The sequence below is a fragment of the Colius striatus genome, chromosome 10, assembly GCF_028858725.1.
Source record: "Colius striatus isolate bColStr4 chromosome 10, bColStr4.1.hap1, whole genome shotgun sequence".
In the NCBI taxonomy this organism is placed as follows: domain Eukaryota; kingdom Metazoa; phylum Chordata; class Aves; order Coliiformes; family Coliidae; genus Colius; species Colius striatus.
Window position 1 is genome coordinate 17,852,894 of NC_084768.1, and position 18,258 is coordinate 17,871,151.

General features: G+C 49.9%; 1 protein-coding gene across 2 annotated transcripts in view; it reads left to right on the top strand.

Moving 5' to 3' along the window:
* The window catches only part of RXRG (retinoid X receptor gamma), a 43,921-nt gene extending 30,060 nt beyond the window's left edge, over nt 1-13,861 (top strand). For both annotated transcript variants that reach the window (XM_062003789.1, XM_062003790.1), the window contains exons 2-10: nt 1,131-1,390; nt 4,541-4,685; nt 5,383-5,562; nt 9,303-9,463; nt 10,375-10,504; nt 11,173-11,305; nt 12,024-12,115; nt 12,353-12,458; nt 13,664-13,861. In XM_062003789.1, the coding sequence (XP_061859773.1) occupies nt 1,131-1,390; nt 4,541-4,685; nt 5,383-5,562; nt 9,303-9,463; nt 10,375-10,504; nt 11,173-11,305; nt 12,024-12,115; nt 12,353-12,458; nt 13,664-13,811 (1,355 nt within the window). In that variant the 3' untranslated portion in view covers nt 13,812-13,861. The remainder of the gene's footprint in view (nt 1-1,130; nt 1,391-4,540; nt 4,686-5,382; nt 5,563-9,302; nt 9,464-10,374; nt 10,505-11,172; nt 11,306-12,023; nt 12,116-12,352; nt 12,459-13,663) is intronic.
* Nucleotides 13,862-18,258: the final 4,397 nt, after the last annotated feature.

An 18,258-nucleotide genomic window follows, 5' to 3' on the forward strand; every position in this document is an offset into this window, starting at 1 on the left:
CTGTGTTGAAAAACCAGCACAGAAACAATGGGTCATTGAAATGTTAATGACAGCTAATGCTAACTGGGGTTGGTAAATTCTAGGGGAGGGAGAAAAGGTCACGTATAAATCCTTAAAATGCAACTAGATTCACAGCCCATCAGGGCTGGTGGGTATCTGGGCATCAGATACTGAATATTTGAGATTGCTCTTAAAGAACACAGTGTTTAGACTTTGAGTGAGGTGTTCAGCCTCAGACTGCTCTGAAGTGGCAATGATTAAGGCTTTATTGCTTCTCTATGGCACCTCTTCCCCAGCAGGGTTCAGGGGCAAGTTGATCTCATGGGGCTCCTGTGAGTCTCGGTTTGGCAATGTGCACTGGAGCTCTTCAGTGCAGAAACAGGAAACTCTCTTCCATCTGTGAGACTGTCTTCCCACGTACATCTGTGTGGCCACAGTCTTTGCTCTGCCTCCTACTAAATGAGGAAAAGTAATGGACAAAATATTTAGTGAATGCTTTGTCCTGTCATCTCTGTTGCTAGTGTATCACAGGCAATTTCGGTCCTATGTTGCTCCAGCTGCTCTTGAAGATGAGTTTTAGGAGCTGGAGGAACACATGAAATAGTATAGTGGAGAAATAAGAGGGTGGGGAGGGAAAGAGCTGAGCCATGAGAAGAGGAGCCTGCTGGGAACGGTGCCTGAGCCATTGCAGGGAGCAAAGGTGCTTCAAGCAGGACATGGGGAGCATTTTGGGTTTCCAGCCTTGTAGGTGGGGATTTCATAGTTTCAGATGTGTCCTATCTCTAGAGCCATCTTGGACAAAAGAAATGAGGCCTCAGGGAATAGTTCACAGAAAACCAGCCTGAGGCAGGCAGGCAGGCAGTGGTGCCTCCTTCCAAGTCAGCTGAGGCACCAAAGGAAGATTAAATTATGAAGTTTTATCTTCACGATATGCTTTGTTGCTGGATGTAACTCTATTTCCTGTACCGTAATGAATGGTTTGTCTTCTCCCTTTACAGCATAAGGCACATTTACTGGTTGCCTTTGAGCCTTGGCCAGCACCTAAGCTGACAGGATCAAGGTTAGGCAGCTGATCGCTGTACAGCCAGCCTCGCTCATGCCCTATTTAATGATCCTGCTTCTCCTTGTAGATCCCCCTGTTCATGCCAGCCCCACATCTGCAAGCCCATCGTCAAGCCTTCCCACGGGGAACTCCATGGACAGGCCCCACAACTACCTCGAGGCCCCTGTGAACCCGTCCCGGGCGCTGCCGTCCCCCATGAACGCCATCGGGTCCGCGGTGAACGCGCTGGGCTTGCCGTACCGCGTCATCGCCTCCTCCATCGCCTCACACCCCGTCACTCTCTCCTCAGCACTGGACGTGAATTTTGTGACGCACGCCAGTCCGCAGGTAGGCTGATGGACACACGTGCTTTGCCACGGTTCTGTGGTGTTCAGGCTGGGTGGAGGCCCAAAACTTGAGGGAGTGGGTTGGCTGGTGAGCGGGCTGGCTGGCTGGCGGGGAGTCTGGTGTGTTTTGGCCCTTTAGGGAGATGAGCTGTAAAAACCAGTTTCCAGCATGTGACTCTTTCTGCATAAATCCCCCTGGCACAGACACAGAGAAGACACCTGTATGTATTTCAAAGTACCCTGCACCATAAGGGGAAAGAGCTAATTCCCTGCTCGGTTCTCACCATGGATGCAGCCCAGTTCCCCTCCACTGCATCTCTTGCAGTGTGTATAATTGTTGTACATGGAAATAATCAAGATAGCCAAGGGCTGCAGCATGTGATAGACTTCATGTAGAGAGAGACAAGTGTTAATGCTAGCCACATACTCTGTAGCATATAAACTCTGCCTGAAGGAAAATGAAGTGCTCCTGTCCTTACTGCCTGAGCTCACTCAAGTGCTGAGGTTTCCCCTCCAGACAAGGGGGAGACCCAGGTGTTAGGATTGGTGCCTCCCCAGAGCTATGGATGGGCTGGGAGCCTTCCAGGGTGGCTCTGTGGGGCAGGGACAGGAGCCTCACATCAGGACAGGAGCCTCCTGGGCTGCCCCAGGAGCCTCACATCAACTCTGGCATGGCTGAGACCAAGATGGCAATGTGGAATATTGATAATGTGCTGACACATCCTGGGAGTCCAAATCTAAGTGGAAATCCTGCTTTTTGTTAACAAGACTTTTGTGTTTTATGAGTGGGACCTGAAGGGAGGGAGTGCTCAGGAGTCTCATGGTTCCTGCTGAAGAGGCTGTGAGGAGATGGTCACCGAGCCCCTTCTGCCCCATAGCCTGCTGCTACTCCATGATCTGTCTGAAGCTCTTCCTATCTCCTGCCACTGAGGCTGGGAGAGGGTGGGATGGGGAGGCCCCTGAAGACCTCTGAGCACATAAGGGCGATTTGGCTGGTTTGGCTTACCTCTCACCAGCACCCTCAACTCCTGCCTGGGGCTGGGATGTCTGCAGCATGTGTGCTAAGCATCCTTCCTCCTCTCACACCACCTGACCTGACAATATTTATTCCCATGGCATGCAAGGCAGGTACTTTGTGGTGGTGGAGCTGGTGGCAGCACTAGCTGTGTGGAAGCTTTTCTTTGGGGATGGGGATGCTCTGGGAAGCAGTTTCCCTGATCTGGGCACTGTGCCAAGTTCCCAGCTCCAAGGAGCAGGTTTCATTTGTGTTGCCTCTAATGCAAGGAGACAGCTGGGCCTTGGGGATCTGACAGGGAGACAGCTAATGGATTTGGGTTCAAGCAGTTGTCCCAGATATCATACATGATTGCACTTAACCTGCAGGAGTCAACCTCCAAGGATGTTCATGGCTAAAACTGCCCGGTTTCTCCCAGCCCCCCACTGTATACACTCTCTCTCCCTGTTATTGTCTCAAAGTGCAGCCAGAGAGAAAGAGAAGGTGGTACCTGAACTCTGAGTAACATTTTCAACCACAAAAAGTTCCTCCATCATCTTACCAAAAAGATGTTTTCAGGGTAAAAAACGTGGTGGGACACTTGTGGGGAGGAAGAGGTTGATGTCTCCTTTCCTTGGGCCAAGTTCGGATTTTGAAGCATTAGGATTTACAACTGTCAGTTGCCTGTGATGGGTCTCTGCTAGGGAGAGTGAACTTCTATTCCTCTAGGCAATTTTTCCCTATACAATTTTATTTTCTAGTGGGACAAAACAACCTAGTTCCTAATCTTGTAATTTTTGCTGGAGAATTTGTATTTTCAATGTCTTCAGACCTTTGAACCTTTGAAAATGAGGAGACAGAGGTGAGGGAAGATGAAAAACAGGGTTTACGTTTTTCTTATGACAGGTCCAAAAAGCCTAATGGGATTTTCTTGTTCTTTGTGGAAATTCCCTGGGGAAATTATCATACTTTTTCACAGGAAATGGGAACTTTCTTGTAGCCAAAGGAGAACTTCCAACAGCACACATGAAATCTAGTGGCTTAGATGTTATGGAGACTGTAACAAAGGCTGTAGCTGAGTGTTCAACCAAAGCTTGTTTGGTGTCTCTGCTCTCTTGCTGGGAAGCAGAACTTTAACTGATAAATTGGGGTGACTGTTACAAACAAGCTTAATGATGAAGACACCATCCCCAGCCCTCAAAGCCTGGCAATGGGAAAGATGATTTGATAGTGGTTTTGGAGACACATTGCCCTTGCCCAGGCAGCTTGTGACAAGACTTTTTCAATGACCCTTAATCCTCCCTGCTCTGCCAACAGCAGCTCAAAAGCAAATAGCAATGAAACAAAGCGCTGGGCAGCATCAGGCCTTGATCTCTAATCGATGTCAGTTTATAACCTTTAACTTGCAGCAGCCCTGAGCAGCTCCTGGGGATCTCAGCTGGGGGCTCTGGGCCATTTGCCTGCATCTCACTGCAGCTGATTTTTCCATGCTCAGCCTGCTCCCACCCCCACACACCAGTCTGGCAGCCCCGAATCTACTCCATTCTCCAGCTTGGGATAGTGTATGGGAACCTAAGTCCTGGGAGTGAGCAAGATGGCTGTGTTTTCATGTGTTTATGCAGGTTTGTGTTTCATGAGGCAGGAAAGCTAACCTATTTAACACTTTCTTTAAAAAAAACAACAACAAAAGACCATTACAGCTTCCCTAGCCTTGCAGCACTGCAAATTTAATTGCAACAAATTGCCTGGCTGAAAAGCTCTTCCTTACTGAGCTGTTAGTGCTGGAGGCTGCAGGCAGCAAGTGATCAGCATCCTCTAATGAAGCAGGCAGGATCCCACCAGCCTTGTCGCTTGGAGGCTGTAACTGAGCAACTGGGAGTTGCTGCCTGCCCTTTTCCAGCTCTGCTCAGTCCTGGCTTTGGTTACAGCATCAGGACAGGGTAAGAGGCAATATCTGGTACCAGGCATCTGCTTAAACCCCTCCAGCTGGATTCACCAGAGGATGTCTGTCTGCTCACGGCAGCCCTGTGGAGTTACTGGGGATAAGCTTGTGGGATGAGCCCAGCAGGAGCAGCAAGAGAGGGGTCAACTTAATTTAGAAATGGTTTCATTGAGGTATGTCTCTCGACCCTCTAACCTGTCTTGTGGCTTTTGCAGCTCAATGTCCTGAACAATGTAAGCAGCTTGGAGGATGTCAAGCCCTTGCCAGGTCTCCCAGGGATCGGGAACACGAATTATCCATCTACAAGCTCAGGATCCTTAGCCAAACACATCTGTGCCATCTGTGGGGACAGATCCTCAGGTAGGAGGGGTTTTTTTTTTCTTGGGGAAGGCTTTTTGCAATGAAAACTCCCCTGATGCTCTGAAGCGAGGCTCGTGCAGGGGTGAGCACTGTGGAGGCTGGCTGGGGCCATACTGGCACTGCAGGATCCATAGTTGGGGCTGGCTTATCCAAGGGCAGGATGTCTGTTTTGTAAATCAATCATTCTGTGCCCAGAAGGCGGCAAACCGTGCTTTTCTCCCCAATGTATGTATGTAATATCATTTTACATTTTGTCCCTGTTTATCAAAGGCAAATAAATACAAATCACTGTGTTTTTATTTCCCTGTGCTTTTGTGTTAGCTGGGCTTTGGCTGTACCTGGGTTTTCTGTCCTGCCCCAGAGACCTGCAGCCTGACTGTGCCTGTGGACCCCCTCTATATCACTGCACCTCATTTGCTACCTATGGCTCTTCTACCCTTGCACTGCAACTAAGATGTGGCTCAACGCCCTTACCCTGGAATGCAGTCCCTCCTTATGAGAGGAAAGCAGTGGTCCTGTATCTTGACTGCTGCTGGTCACTGTTCCTGAAAGCTCCACTAAAGCAGCCAGGCCTGCTGAGGTGATACCCTGCAGCCAGTTTTTTCACCCTTGGGGTTGGTTCAAACACCTCCACTCTAGAGTAAAGGGCAGATGCCTGCCTACTTGTCCATTCATGGCCATTTCTTGCCTCCCCAAGGGAAGCACTATGGGGTGTACAGCTGTGAGGGCTGCAAAGGCTTCTTCAAGAGGACGATCCGGAAGGACCTGATCTACACGTGCCGTGACAACAAGGACTGCCTCATAGACAAGCGCCAGCGCAACCGCTGCCAGTACTGCCGCTATCAGAAGTGCCTCATCATGGGCATGAAGAGGGAAGGTATGAGCAGGGCTGCTGGAAGGAATGGCCTTCTAGAAATTTGACTTGTATTCGTTAGGGTAAACCTGGCTCTTAGTGGCCCTCCAAGGCTGGAGCATTTTGAAAATCCACACTGATAGCTTCAGGGCATTTTGACCTCATTTCATAAAGGAAATCAGGCTGATGGGGAGGCTATTACGCTGTATTTCTTTTTCCCATCCCACCTAAACACACATACTGGTGACTACTCAAGAGAAATGTGTCCAGCAAGTCAAGGGAGGTTCTCCTTCCCCTCTACTCTGGCCCGGTGAGGCCTCATCTGGAGTCCTGCATCCAGTTCTGGGCTCCCCAGCTCAACGGGGACAGAGAACTGCTGGAGAGAGGCCAGCACAGGACTACCAAGATGATCGGGGGCCTGGAACATCTTCCTTATGAGGAAAGGCTGCGGGACCTGGGGCTGTTTAGTCTGGAGAAGAGGAGACTAGGGGGAGGATCTCATTAATATTTACAAGTATCTTGGGTGTCAGGAGGTTGGGGCATCACTTTTTTCTGTTGTATCCAGTGACAGGACAAGGGGTGATGGGATGTACAACACAAAAAGTTCCATTTAAACATAAGGAAAAACTATTTGATTGTTGAGGTGAGGGAGCCCTGGCACAGGCTGCCCAGGGAGGGTGTGCAGGCTCCTGTTCTGGAGGTTTTTAAGAGCTGCCTGGATAGATTCCTGTGTGACCTTGTCTAAGGGAACCTGCTTTAGCAGAGGGATTGGACTGGATGATCTCTAAAGGTCCCTTCCAACCCCACCATTCTGTGATTCTGTGACAATTGAACCTATTGATTGATTTTGACCCAAGCTTGCCTTTAGTTAATGGTCCTTAATGACCTGAACCCATGTAAACTTCTGCTATGGACAGCACCCTGCAGGAAGGAGTCCTGCAGCCTGCTTGTCTCCTGTGTGAAGAGCAACCTCCTCTCTGGTTTCCAGCTTGTTGGCTTGGTTTGTTACCACCCAACTCTTGCCCTTTTGAACCATTTATTTCTTTATTTTATTTTATAATTCTCTATCATTTCCACTCTTAAGCTCACTCTTGGGGATGAGCTATAGTACAGCTCTCATCCTGTGGTGGTTTTGAGTTGCAGGAAAGAGCTGTATGGAAGCAGTTCACACAGCCTCTTTCATACTCTACATGCAGTCACTGCAACACCCAAAGGACTGTGTTTCTGGCCCAAACCACCTAAGGTGGTGATCAGAAGCAACGATCTGACCTGAGGCTATTTGCCTTAGAGGTATTTTGTACTGACTTGAAGGAGGTTTCCAGGAGGTGCTGAGGGTGATATGTCTATGGTGGGTACTGCAGCCCTACCTGGACCCCACACAACTCTGCAGAGTACAAAGGTCTTTGTAAAAGCCACCACCAAGTGAGTCTCTGCTGCAGGGAAAGGCAAGCATAACAGCACGGGTGTTTGTTCACTTCTGCCCCTACAGCTAGCTACTCCCTCCTTTGTGGAACCAGGATCACTGTGCTGGATTGTCTCCCAAATGATACTGACAGATGCAAGGTCAGGTAGTAGCAACTATCACAGTACTAAGGCTACATTTTGCTGAGATAATTGTGCCCCCTCCAGGGTTGGCTGGAAGCAGGCAGTATAACTGTCTCTTTTTGGAGGCTCAGTTGTCCCCCCACAAAGCGCACAAGCTGCTCCCCAGTGCAGGAGCCCAGATTATGCAGGGCAGAGCTTGGGGAGGTAGCTGTAACACTGGGCACAAGCTGAGCCCTCATCCTGTAGCTCCCTGTAGCACCATCAATGCTGTGCTGCCTCAGCCTCTTAGGGCAGTGGGGCACTGTGAAATGCCAAGCTTGAATTAAAAACCTAATCCCAGGCACGGTTCTCCCTTCCAGCTGGGTGCAAAGTGGCTCAGAGGAGCAGGGTGTCAATGCAACCTCACTTTGCAGAGTGTGAAAATTGTATTTGCTGCAATAATCAATCACAGGGGCTTTCTGGGAGGTGAGGGAAACTGGGGACAAAGTGCCGCTCGAGAAAGGAATCCTGGATGAGTCTGGGAGCTGAGTGACAGGACTGGCATTTCCTTGGAGTGTTCTTTCTTCTCCTGAGATTTTGGTGACTTCAGAAACACTTCCCTGGCTTCTTCCTGTCCGTTACCCTGAAGAGGACAAATACTTCTCCCAGCTGGCTGGCACATGCGTGCACTCCGTGTTGCCCACCCTCACCAGCATCAGACTCGACACCCCCCTGAGCCATTCCTTGGGTGCTGCCAGTTGCCCACAAGCTGAGCAGTGCTGGAAGCACATCCTCCCAGCTGGGAGAAACGCTGCGAGGTGCTGAGTGTGGCAAAGTGTCCATGAGTCTCAGTGCTGAGGAACCTCCTGTGCAGGGCGATGCAAGGGCTCATTTCCTGACACCACTGCAAACAACAGAGCTATGAAGACAAATATCTGACAAGTATCTGACCTAAAAGCTTATCCCACCCTTCTTCCATCAACACTTACCTAATTGAGGTAATGGGGATCAAATTCTCCTGCAGGCTTGTGGCGAGTTGTGGGCTTGCTGAGCTGATCCTTTCCTTGATGTTTATGCAGGTCCCTTCTCCTCTTAGACTTTTTATCCCTTGGCCTTGGGGTTTTCCCTGTTCCCTGGATACTGTTTGCCTGGGGCTTAGCTAACATGGGGAAGCCATGAAGCTGTTATTTGCAAAGCAGGGATGTCAGCCTGGCAGGGGCCAGCTCCACAGCCAGCTTCTCCCCTGCTGAACGTTTCATTTCAGGTGGATAAACGCCTGCAGCTCCGTACAGGCTGTTCTTTGAGACCAGGCGGCTGCCTACCCGGCCCTTGGGGGTGCAGGGCACTTCGGGCCCCGCCTTGTGCTTCCCGCTCACACGGGGCAGTGATGCTAGCAGGACTGGAGTTTTGGGAGGCTTCTCGCCAGCAATGAGCTGAACCAATGTGACACCTGCTGGTCACTTTTTTTTTAGCAGGACTTTGTTTCCCCGTGGGGTTTCTGCACACAGGGCTTCTGTTGAGGACAAAGCTTGGCATACCCTGTCCACATCTTACACCAAGCTGTCCTCATCTTACACCAAGCTGTCCTCTACACACCCAGCAGCTGAGGTCTGAAGAGAATGTCAGCGATTCTGTTCCTGCAGTCAGTATATATTTTGGAAACTGTACAGAGATGGGAGAAGAGAGTGAAGGTGTTGGGGCATTCAGAGGTGCTAGGAACTGCTTTCTAGTGGGAACGGTTGAGAAGGGAGGTGCTAGAGGGAGAGGTGACACAGGGGCTGGGCCAGGCTGGGTAAGCTTTTGCTCAGGAATGAGACAGGCAGTGTGTGTGGATCCAGCTGGGGGTGAGGGACCATGTGGATGCTCTAGCCACTGTGGGGTCCTTCAAAGCACTCTGTGAGCACAGCAAACCTCAGTGTCTGGGTGCTGGGTCCTCCCAAGCCTTCTGTAGCATCTATTGACAACTGAGTCCACGCTGCCATCTGGAGGTATCAACTCCTCTTTCCTCTCTTCTGAGGCTTCACACCTTGGAAGTCACATTCTTTGATCTCCAACCACCCCAAAGTTTATTGAGGGGTGGGGTGAGAGCAGCCATTTTAATATACATACATTGAAATGTCAATTTATTTTCTGTTCTCCCCCCCCTGAAGGAGTTTCTTGTCCCTTCTCCCACAGGAAAGGAGGCCTACTGCTAGCAGGTAAGTTGCTATGGATGTAAAGAGCCACTTTTCTGTCTGCAGCCGTGCAGGAGGAGAGGCAGAGGAGCAGGAAGTGGAGCGAGACTGAGGCTGAGCCCAACAGCAACGGCAGCGAGGACATGCCCGTGGAGAGGATCCTGGAGGCTGAGCTGGCAGTGGAGCCCAAGACAGAGGCATATGGGGACTTGAACATAGAGAGCTCAGTAAGGGCCATCACTTGCTCTTTGAGATGAGGGTCCTTGAGGTGCAATTCAGAGAGACAAACCCTATATGCATGGCCAGCATTATGTAGGGGGTTGTTTTGCTTCGTGCCTCTTAAAACCCACCAACAATGTTGCTTTTCAAGCTACTGTGAATGAGAACCAGAAAACAGCCTGGACATTCTTTTCCTAGCCTTCTTTTCTAGCTCCCTTGCTTTCAATGAGTGGATAGGGCAATAGCTGGATGCTAGACAGTCTGAACCTGAATCCTGTGCTGCCTTTCACAGTTGCAGAGCCCTGCCACAGTAGTAATGTTGTGTAGTAAGTGTTCCTCTGACACACTTAAACACAAAACCTGTATTTTTAACCTGGTTGAGGCTGTATATAAAGTATATTTCAAATTCCAGTCGTATCCTTATTGTGTAAAACTGAATTCCTGTTTTGCTATGCTCTCTGAGTTTGCCATTATTGTGCTGTGGGCAGGGCACAGCACTGCTTGTCTGCCCCAGAGACCGAGGCTGGAGCGGAGCTGGCCACAGCAGGTTTACTGCCGTGGTTTTGGATAAAGCTGCTGTCAGTGCCTGTTCAGAGGCTGCTGGATGGCTTTTAGATGTGCCTTGGGGAGCAGGACTGCAGCCTGCCATGCAGGGCTTGCTTTGCAAAGAACGGCAAGCAAACAGAAAAGTCTAGCAACCAGCTGATTTGGCTGAGGGGACAGTAGTAATAAATATCTTCTCTTCCCAGCAATGCACAGTTGAGATTATTGACAATTTGATCGTTTTCCTTGTGGCTCTGGCTATCGCTGACTTGATCCAATACTGTGTGCAGAGCAGACTGTGATTATCAAAGACTTTTCATTGACAAATTCTTCTCTTTTCCTCTGCTCTTTTCCTTTTGATATCACTCTTAATTAGACAAGTGACCCTGTCACCAACATCTGCCATGCAGCTGACAAGCAGCTCTTCACACTTGTCGAGTGGGCCAAGCGAATCCCTCACTTCTCTGACCTGACAATGGAAGACCAAGTCATTCTCCTCCGCGAAGGTAGTGTTCCCCCACCTCTGGCCTCTGGGGCTATTCCTGGTAACCCCATCCCTTCTCTGGGCTCTGTGCAGTGCCAGGCTGGATGGTGAATAAGAGGTCTTGAGCTGATCCATCCCTGCTGTCATGGGATGAGCAATCCATCCTAAGCATGATGAGTTGTTGGCAGGGGCTGTTTGTGGAATCTGCTGTTAGTTCCCCTCTTTGTGCAGACCTGTAGGAGGGTTGGGGTGGAGTCAATAAACGGGTCTTGTTGCTGCAATTCCTGTAACTGCAGAACTTACTGTATGTGGGGAACATATTGTATGTGGGGACACAGGAACGTGTCCAGGTGGGTTTGGAAACCTCCAGAGAAGGAGAGGAGACTCCACTAAATTATGTAGAGGGATTGCTGATACAAGGAATATGGTGTTTTAGGAGAAAAAAAAAAACACAGCATTTTTTTCCCCCTTGAGTCTTTTTCTGCACCTTCCTTGCTGCTGGTCAGAGTTTACCACCCCTTGCAGTGTTGCCAAGGGTACAGTTGGTACCTGGGATCCCATCTCTCCTGTGAGCTGAGTCTGAAGCCAGCAGGGAGAAATAGCTCTCCTGCTCCATATGGGACTGATTTATATTTACTTCATTTGTATGCTGAACTACTTCTTGTCCTGCACCTCTTGTACCTCTTGCAGGCTGGAATGAGCTGCTCATTGCCTCCTCCTCCCATCGCTCCATGTCAGTGCAAGACCACATCCTTCTGGCCACGGGCCTGCACGTGCACCGCAGCAGTGCTCACAGTGCTGGCGTGGGCTCCCTCTTTGACAAGTACGTGGCTCTGTCTTTCCCCTCTGAATGGGAAAACTGTCCTTAGTGAGAACTAGAACCCATGGTGATTTGGGGCAGAAGTAGCTTAGAATGAGGAGAGGATGCTTGGCTGGCTTAAAAGCCAGGAATGGGATAGAAGCACCTTAGAAAGGGATTTGTAGCTGCAGTAGCAGATCTTTAGTTCAGCGTGCAGGGGAAGAAGTGCCCTTCTGCCTTCTCTCAAGAGTTTGCCATAACTGGATCTAGAGCCAATACTGATCAACAAGAGCTTTAGCTGGTAAAGCCTTAAACCCCAACTTGCTTATGTAACAACTGCACACATGCTGCCTTATGCCATGTCTCCTCCCTGCCTGGCAGGACACTGCATTACCTCTCTTACATAACTGGCATGCACAAGAGCAGTGCCCATGTTTTGCACAGTGAAATGTGGAGAAAAAATCCATGTGTTTTTCCTCAAGTGGGTGCAAATTGTTCTCGGTGGTCCAAACAGAGCACAGAACTGAGCAAAGTGGCATGGGGAGGGAATTTGGCTCTTGGGTCCCTGGATGCTGCTGATGCACATGTGGAAGAGCAGCATGAAGCACGGCTGTCCCTCAGAGCTGCCTCTTCCCTGCAGAGAGGAAATGAAGTATTCCCAGTGCCTGTCCCGGACGCTTTTCTGCCTCTAGCCTTACTATCTGTCTCTGACTGTTTGCCCAATCCTGTCCCCCATCTGCAGGATTTTGACAGAGATGGTGTCCAAAATGAAAGATATGCAGATGGATAAGTCGGAGCTGGGATGCCTGCGAGCCATTGTGCTGTTCAACCCAGGTAAGTGTGTGTCACCAGGGTGGTCCCAGGTGACATGTCTGTCCTCTGGGCCACTGCAGGCCACAGGCAAGAGGGTTGTGGCAGTGAGCATCAGGCCTGCAGCCAGTTTTGTCCCAGTCCCTGGTTGCACAGTTAAAGAGCATCCTCTCCTTCCCACGCACACAGTCACTCTGCTGGCAGTGGAAAGATCCCCTCTGTAGTGATTTCTTCCTTGCTTGTGTTCTCTCCCTTGTCCAGAGGCCAAGGGTTTGTCCAGCCCCTCAGAAGTAGAGTCACTGAGGGAGAAAGTCTACGCCACACTGGAAGCCTACACGAAACAGAAATACCCGGAGCAGCCCGAGCGGTGAGTGGCCCCAGGCAGGACAGGGCAGCAGTGTCACAGAATCACAGAGTGGTGGGGTTGGAAGGGATCTCTAGAAATCATCCAGCCCAACCCCCTGCTAAAGCAGGTTCCCCTTGATCAGGTCACACAGGAACATGTCCAGGAGGGTCTGGAAACCTCCAGAGAAGAAGACTCCACACCCTCCCTGGGCAGCCTGTGCCAGGGCTCCTCACCTGAGCAGCAAGGATTTTCCTTTTGTTCAAGCATAACTTTTTGTGTTTTAGGTCATGCTCATTGCCCCTTGTCCTGTCACTGGGCACTACAGAAAAAAAGACTGACCACATCCTCCTTACACCTGCCCTTTAGGTATTTGTCATTGATAAGGTCCCCTCTCAGTCTTCTCCAGGCTAAACAGCTCCAGGTCTTGCAGCCTTTCCATTGTAAGAGATATTCCAGAACCCACCCTGGAGAGAGGAGACTGAGACAGTAGTGTCTGTGCTCGCTCTGCCTGAGCCACCCTCAAAGCAAGGGGCAAGACAGCAGCCAAAACTGCCCGAGCAGCCCAAGTCCCACAGGCTGGGTCCTTCGGGTGCCCTCATCCTGGGCCAGGGCCTTTAGGGTATCAGCGAGCTGCAATTTTCTTGCTTTTCTATCCAATCCCACCCTCTGCTGGCCGAGCTCTCGAAACGCCGGTACTTGGGTCTGTCCCCAGCCCAGCGATGTGCCCGCAGCATCTTCTGCTGTTTGCGGCTGCGGCTGGGGGTGCAGAGAGCTGCGAGGGGTCTGTGGGGAGGAGAAGGCAGTCTTGCTGCACCCCTCGCAGCTGTGCCTCTGAACACGAGGCAGTGCCTGGCAGAGCCGCTGCTGTGCGGGGTCACACCCCCTCCCCTGGGGCTTGGGGGATTTCTGAAGGAGGTTTCAAGGATTCAAATGGCACCGTGGGGGTGAGAGTCACTAGTTCAAGTCTTGGAGTGAGAATCTGCATTGGTTTTGGTATTTCTGATGTTTTTAAAATGCGAAATTCTGTTACAAAGATACATATTCCCTCCATACACGCAGAGATGCTGACTTGGAAAGCACAGGGGAATATAAAATGGACAACTCTACGAGGCATTTTGAGGGAAGAGTGTGGACTCATCTCTCCTGAGCCCCTGGCCTAGGCTTGGGAACACGTTGGAGAGGGTGGCTGGTGCCTCCCACGTGCCTCTGACTCTGCTCTCTTCCAGGTTTGCCAAACTCCTCCTGCGCCTGCCGGTGCTGCGGTCCATCGGGCTGAAGTGCCTGGAGCACCACTTCTTCTTTAAGCTGATTGGGGACACCACCATCGACACCTTCCTCATGGAGATGCTGGAGACACCCCTGCAGGGCACTTGAGGGTCTGGCCCCTCTGTGGCCAGACAGATCCTTAGTCCCCTGTGCCCCTACACAGCTTCCCACCCCTCTGCTCTGAGAGCTCCAGAGGTGTCCTCCACCCTCCACTCCTCCTCGGTGGGATTGTCAGGTTTTTGCACAGCTGTGTATCACCTCCTCTAACCCTCCCTGGCCTGGCTTTGGAGAGTCACAGACCCTCTGACCAGTTAACCCATCCCCCTGTACACATCATCACTTTAAATTATTTTTTTCACTCTCAATAAAAGCCAACAAAACAAATAAAACAGTATATGACAGGCACTGATGGGAGCTGGCAGAGCAGTGTCCTCTTTTGCTGCTGTCAAAGGTTTGGGATAGGAGTGAGAGATCCTCCTGAGGCTCTTGGGCAGCCCAGATCAGGGCAGGAACATCACTCGGGGTATCACTGCCTGTGCTGGTGGGCACAATGGTCTGGCCAAGAGAGGACAGGTAGTGTTGCTTCTTGCTCCTGCTAAGAAAAGACCTGAAGAAGCTTCCTGCCTTGAATCAAAACACTTCATTCCACCATGTTAAAAAACAAACCCCCACTTGGACCCTTTGAATTCTTTCAATTTGTAAAGTAGTTTTAAAAGTGACCTTTTCATATGCTTTTTCTTTTCTGAGCTAGTCCAGCCACTGAAGGAGGAACTGAAGTGCTTTATCTTGATCCAGGTGGACTATTTTGATGTAACTCAAACCTGGCACACTCGTGGGTAACTTTCAGTTTCTAAAGCTTCATGTATCCCATTCTCAGGGTTTTTTTCTTCTCTTTTTCTCCACATGCTTGCACTGGAAACAAGCTCTTCATCCCCAGATTTATAAACTTAGATCTCCATAAATGAAACTTGCAGAGGGAGGAAAGCACAAGGAACTGTAACCAACCTGCCACAAAGTTGCCTGGTTTTTCCCCTGCTCAAACGGCACCGCTGGAGCTTCCCATCCCAACCGAGCTCACCAGAGTCAAACGAGTTAAAGACATTAATTTGTTCAATAGGCAGAGCTTATCCTGGTGGGAAAACGTCCTCCCAGGAACCCAGCAAAACTGCCTGCATTATTATTCATAAAACAGGTGTAGTGTTAAGTGATCTGCCCCTGCTGCCCCTCTGTCTCAGCAGCCCGTGTGGGGAGGCGCAGCCGCGCTTGGGCTGTCCGCCTGACAGATTGCGGCGCTGCCGCCGCGGCGCTGGGAGGGGAAGGACGAGTGACAGCGGGAAGGGGAGGAAGAAAGGATGAAAACGGAGCGTTTTGTTAAATCTCCCACACGGGGACATGATTCATTCTCCAGTATTTCGCTGTGAGAAGGAAAAAGAATCAGGGAAAAGAAGCAAACCCCTCACATTACAGAAACTCTAATGTTCTTTGTTTTTTTTTCTGGTGACACAACAAAAAGGGGGAGAATTTCCAAAGCACTGGCCAAGGGGGTCTTTTTAATTGAAAAGCTAATTTCCCATTAGGAGGGAAATGTTTGAAGACTGAAAATATTCAACATGCTTGTTGTAAAACCTTTGCCAGAGTTTGAGACGCTACGGGCAGACTGTGCTGTACCCACACCACGCTGCTGCTTACACAAAGAGAGAGGCTACCTGCAGCCTGGGCTGCTACAGGCTTCCCTTCTAAGAGCTGTGAGCTTCTAAGAGCTGGTTCCCAAACTAGCTGGGTTGGGGTTTTTTTTCCAGATTATAAAGCCCTTAGTTTCTGTTGACCTCCCTGCTCTCAGGTTTGATGATTTAAGTTAAGGAGGTTGGTTGGCATGAGCAGGCTTAGCAAGAGGAGGGCTGCAGCATGTGATACTTCTGACTGAAGGTAGACTATGTGGTGTAAGGCTTTCTGTTGAAATATATAGAGGAAAACCTAGGGGTCCTCATGCCTGCAGCCAGACCTCTTGCTGTGATCATAAGAGCTGCAAGGTTGGAGTTTAAATTGGCCAAAGCATCCCAAAGTACTTTGGGCTTTGGTGGCTTTGTCTGGGTCCACGAGGAGGGATTCAGAGTTGCTGATATTCCACATTGGCAGAACAGCTCAACACATGGACAGCAGAGAAAAATAAACTGGACAGAAAAGTGGGATCCAGAGTGTAGCCCAGATGGCTCTGCCTGTGCAACTGCAGTCAGTGCAAGTGGAGCTTGGCCAGTCCTATGGGCAGTTCACCTTGACTATCTTAATGCTGATCTGAGCCCCCAGTCTGGGAGCAAAGCCAGACCACTGCCTGCAGGATGAACAGCCACTTTTTGAAGCTGGAAGTGATGGGATACCATAACCAAGACTGGGGCAGGAAGTCTCAAAGTAGCCATTTGTGACTCCTGGACATCCCTACACTTAGCAGTCTACCTCAAGACCCTGGCAAGGAGATCTCTGGGTACTGGGCCACAAAGTCTCCATGTTTCACTTTGAGCAAAGCTTTTGCTCTTTCTCCAGATGACTAGTGGGGTTTTTAGGTTAAATTTATCTGCTCAATCATCTGTTTAACACATCCTCCACTACACACTGTGTCTGGTAGAGCAGCGAGACCAGGAAACACAGAGTATAGCTTCTGTAAATAAGACACTACATGCTTGTCTCAAAGTGTCATTATCAGACAGTAGTCTTGTGCAGAGGAAAGAAGTTACTGAGCAGCTCAGCTCTCTCTGCAATCATTGAGGACCTGAGGTTTGATGGAATCTCCTGGGTTTGGTCCTAACCCTCAGATTTATCACTGGGGTTGTGTGCTTCCATGCAATAGTGTCAAATGCTGCCCAAGAGTAGTGCTTCCCCTGTCCTTGCACAGCAGAGGGATGTGTGGCTACAGACATCCCAAGGAGCAGATCCCCCAGCAGTTAGCAGTAACTCCCTGGTGCAGTTTTCCTTCAGGATGAATTGCAGCTTGGCATGGTTGAAGCTTATGCAATCTGCAGCCTTGCAAGAACCTCATTTGCAACAAATAGTAGAAATGACAATCATGGGTGAGCCGAAGAAAACTTCTGTCCTTGCACATACATGCAGTCCCAGCTTGTGTGGAACTACAGCTGCACAAAGAACCAAAAAATATCACTGAAGAACTCAACAATCAAGAGCTACCACAGTTTAAGGCCTTTACAATGTGGTATTTTTTCCTTGCAGACATGTGGCATGATGGTGCCTTCAAAACCCAGGCTCAGGCACTCTTCAGGCACAACAAGGAGAGCATAAAGGGATCTAGCCACTTACCATTCCTACAGAAACCTCCTCCTATCTCCTCTGAACTTTGCTCTTGGCAGATTTCTGGGTCTTGCCACCACTTCATCTGAAGATCCAGTCACTGTTTTTCCCATGAAAACCCTCATAGCCTCAGATTAAGCTCTGACATTTTTTTCCCTTTGCTCTGGGAATAATAAATAAACCATGCTCTGGGAATGACTGGTACAAAACAAAATGTCCCTTTCACTTTCCCACCATGCATCGCATCTCATGAGGTTTCTGAGTTACCAGCAGGTCCCTCTCACCATGGACGAGCTTTGTTTCAGTGCACAGACCAAATATATAAAAGCATTTATTAGTTCTGAGCTGCTCCATGGAGGAGAGTTAAAAAAATAGTGGGTTTGGCCACCTATGATGAGGACTTTGGGAAATGAAAAAGCTCTTAAACTCCATTGCTTGTGCTAAACTGGATTTGTTACTCATCCAGAAATCCAAGCCCATGTGTTTTCCTGCCCCTGTCTTCCTTTGGATTCTGTAGTGGCTGCTTCAGTTTCTACTGAAGTTCAACAAAAGCAGTTTTGGACTGAGAATAAAAATGCATCCTAAACTATAAAGGTTTGAGGTGGTTTCCATTCAGTCCAGCTCTGTGCTCCCTGCTGAATGTAGTGGTTCAAGGGCACGTGCCCTTGAGATGAGATGACTTTTCACATGTCAATGAGTGACTAAACTGAGTGTCACCACCACTGGCCTGTCCTCGAGGGCCTCTTGTCTGGGCTGGGCCCTGGACTGACTTCACCATGACACCTGAGCTCCCCTGAGGTACTCTGCCCTGTCTGCTCATCCCCTTCCTGTTCCTCCCAGGTCCCACTGAAGGTGCGGGTGGGAAGCTGGGGAGCCTGTGCTGACTCAGAGCTGCCTGGCGCTGCAGAGAGTACGCAGAAGAGGAATTACACTGATGAGGCACATCCCCAGAGCTGATGGTGGCAGTGGGAAGCAGTGTGTGTACCCTCTTTCTGGGGATGATGGCTTTTGTTTCATGGTGAGGTACATTGGAAAGCATGGTACAAAGGCAGAGAAGCCCAGAATCCCCAGGCGTCGTTCAGCAGCAGTGGACGAGCACCAGCCTATACCTACACAAGGCAGTGGCTGCCACCCCTTACCTCTCTCCCCCTATGCCCTCTGTGCAATTAGAGACCAGATTGGTGTGGGGGCTTTCAGTGGCAAAGGGAGAGGATTTTATCACCTTGGGAGTATCTGACAGTCGTGTCTGTGGGCTGGT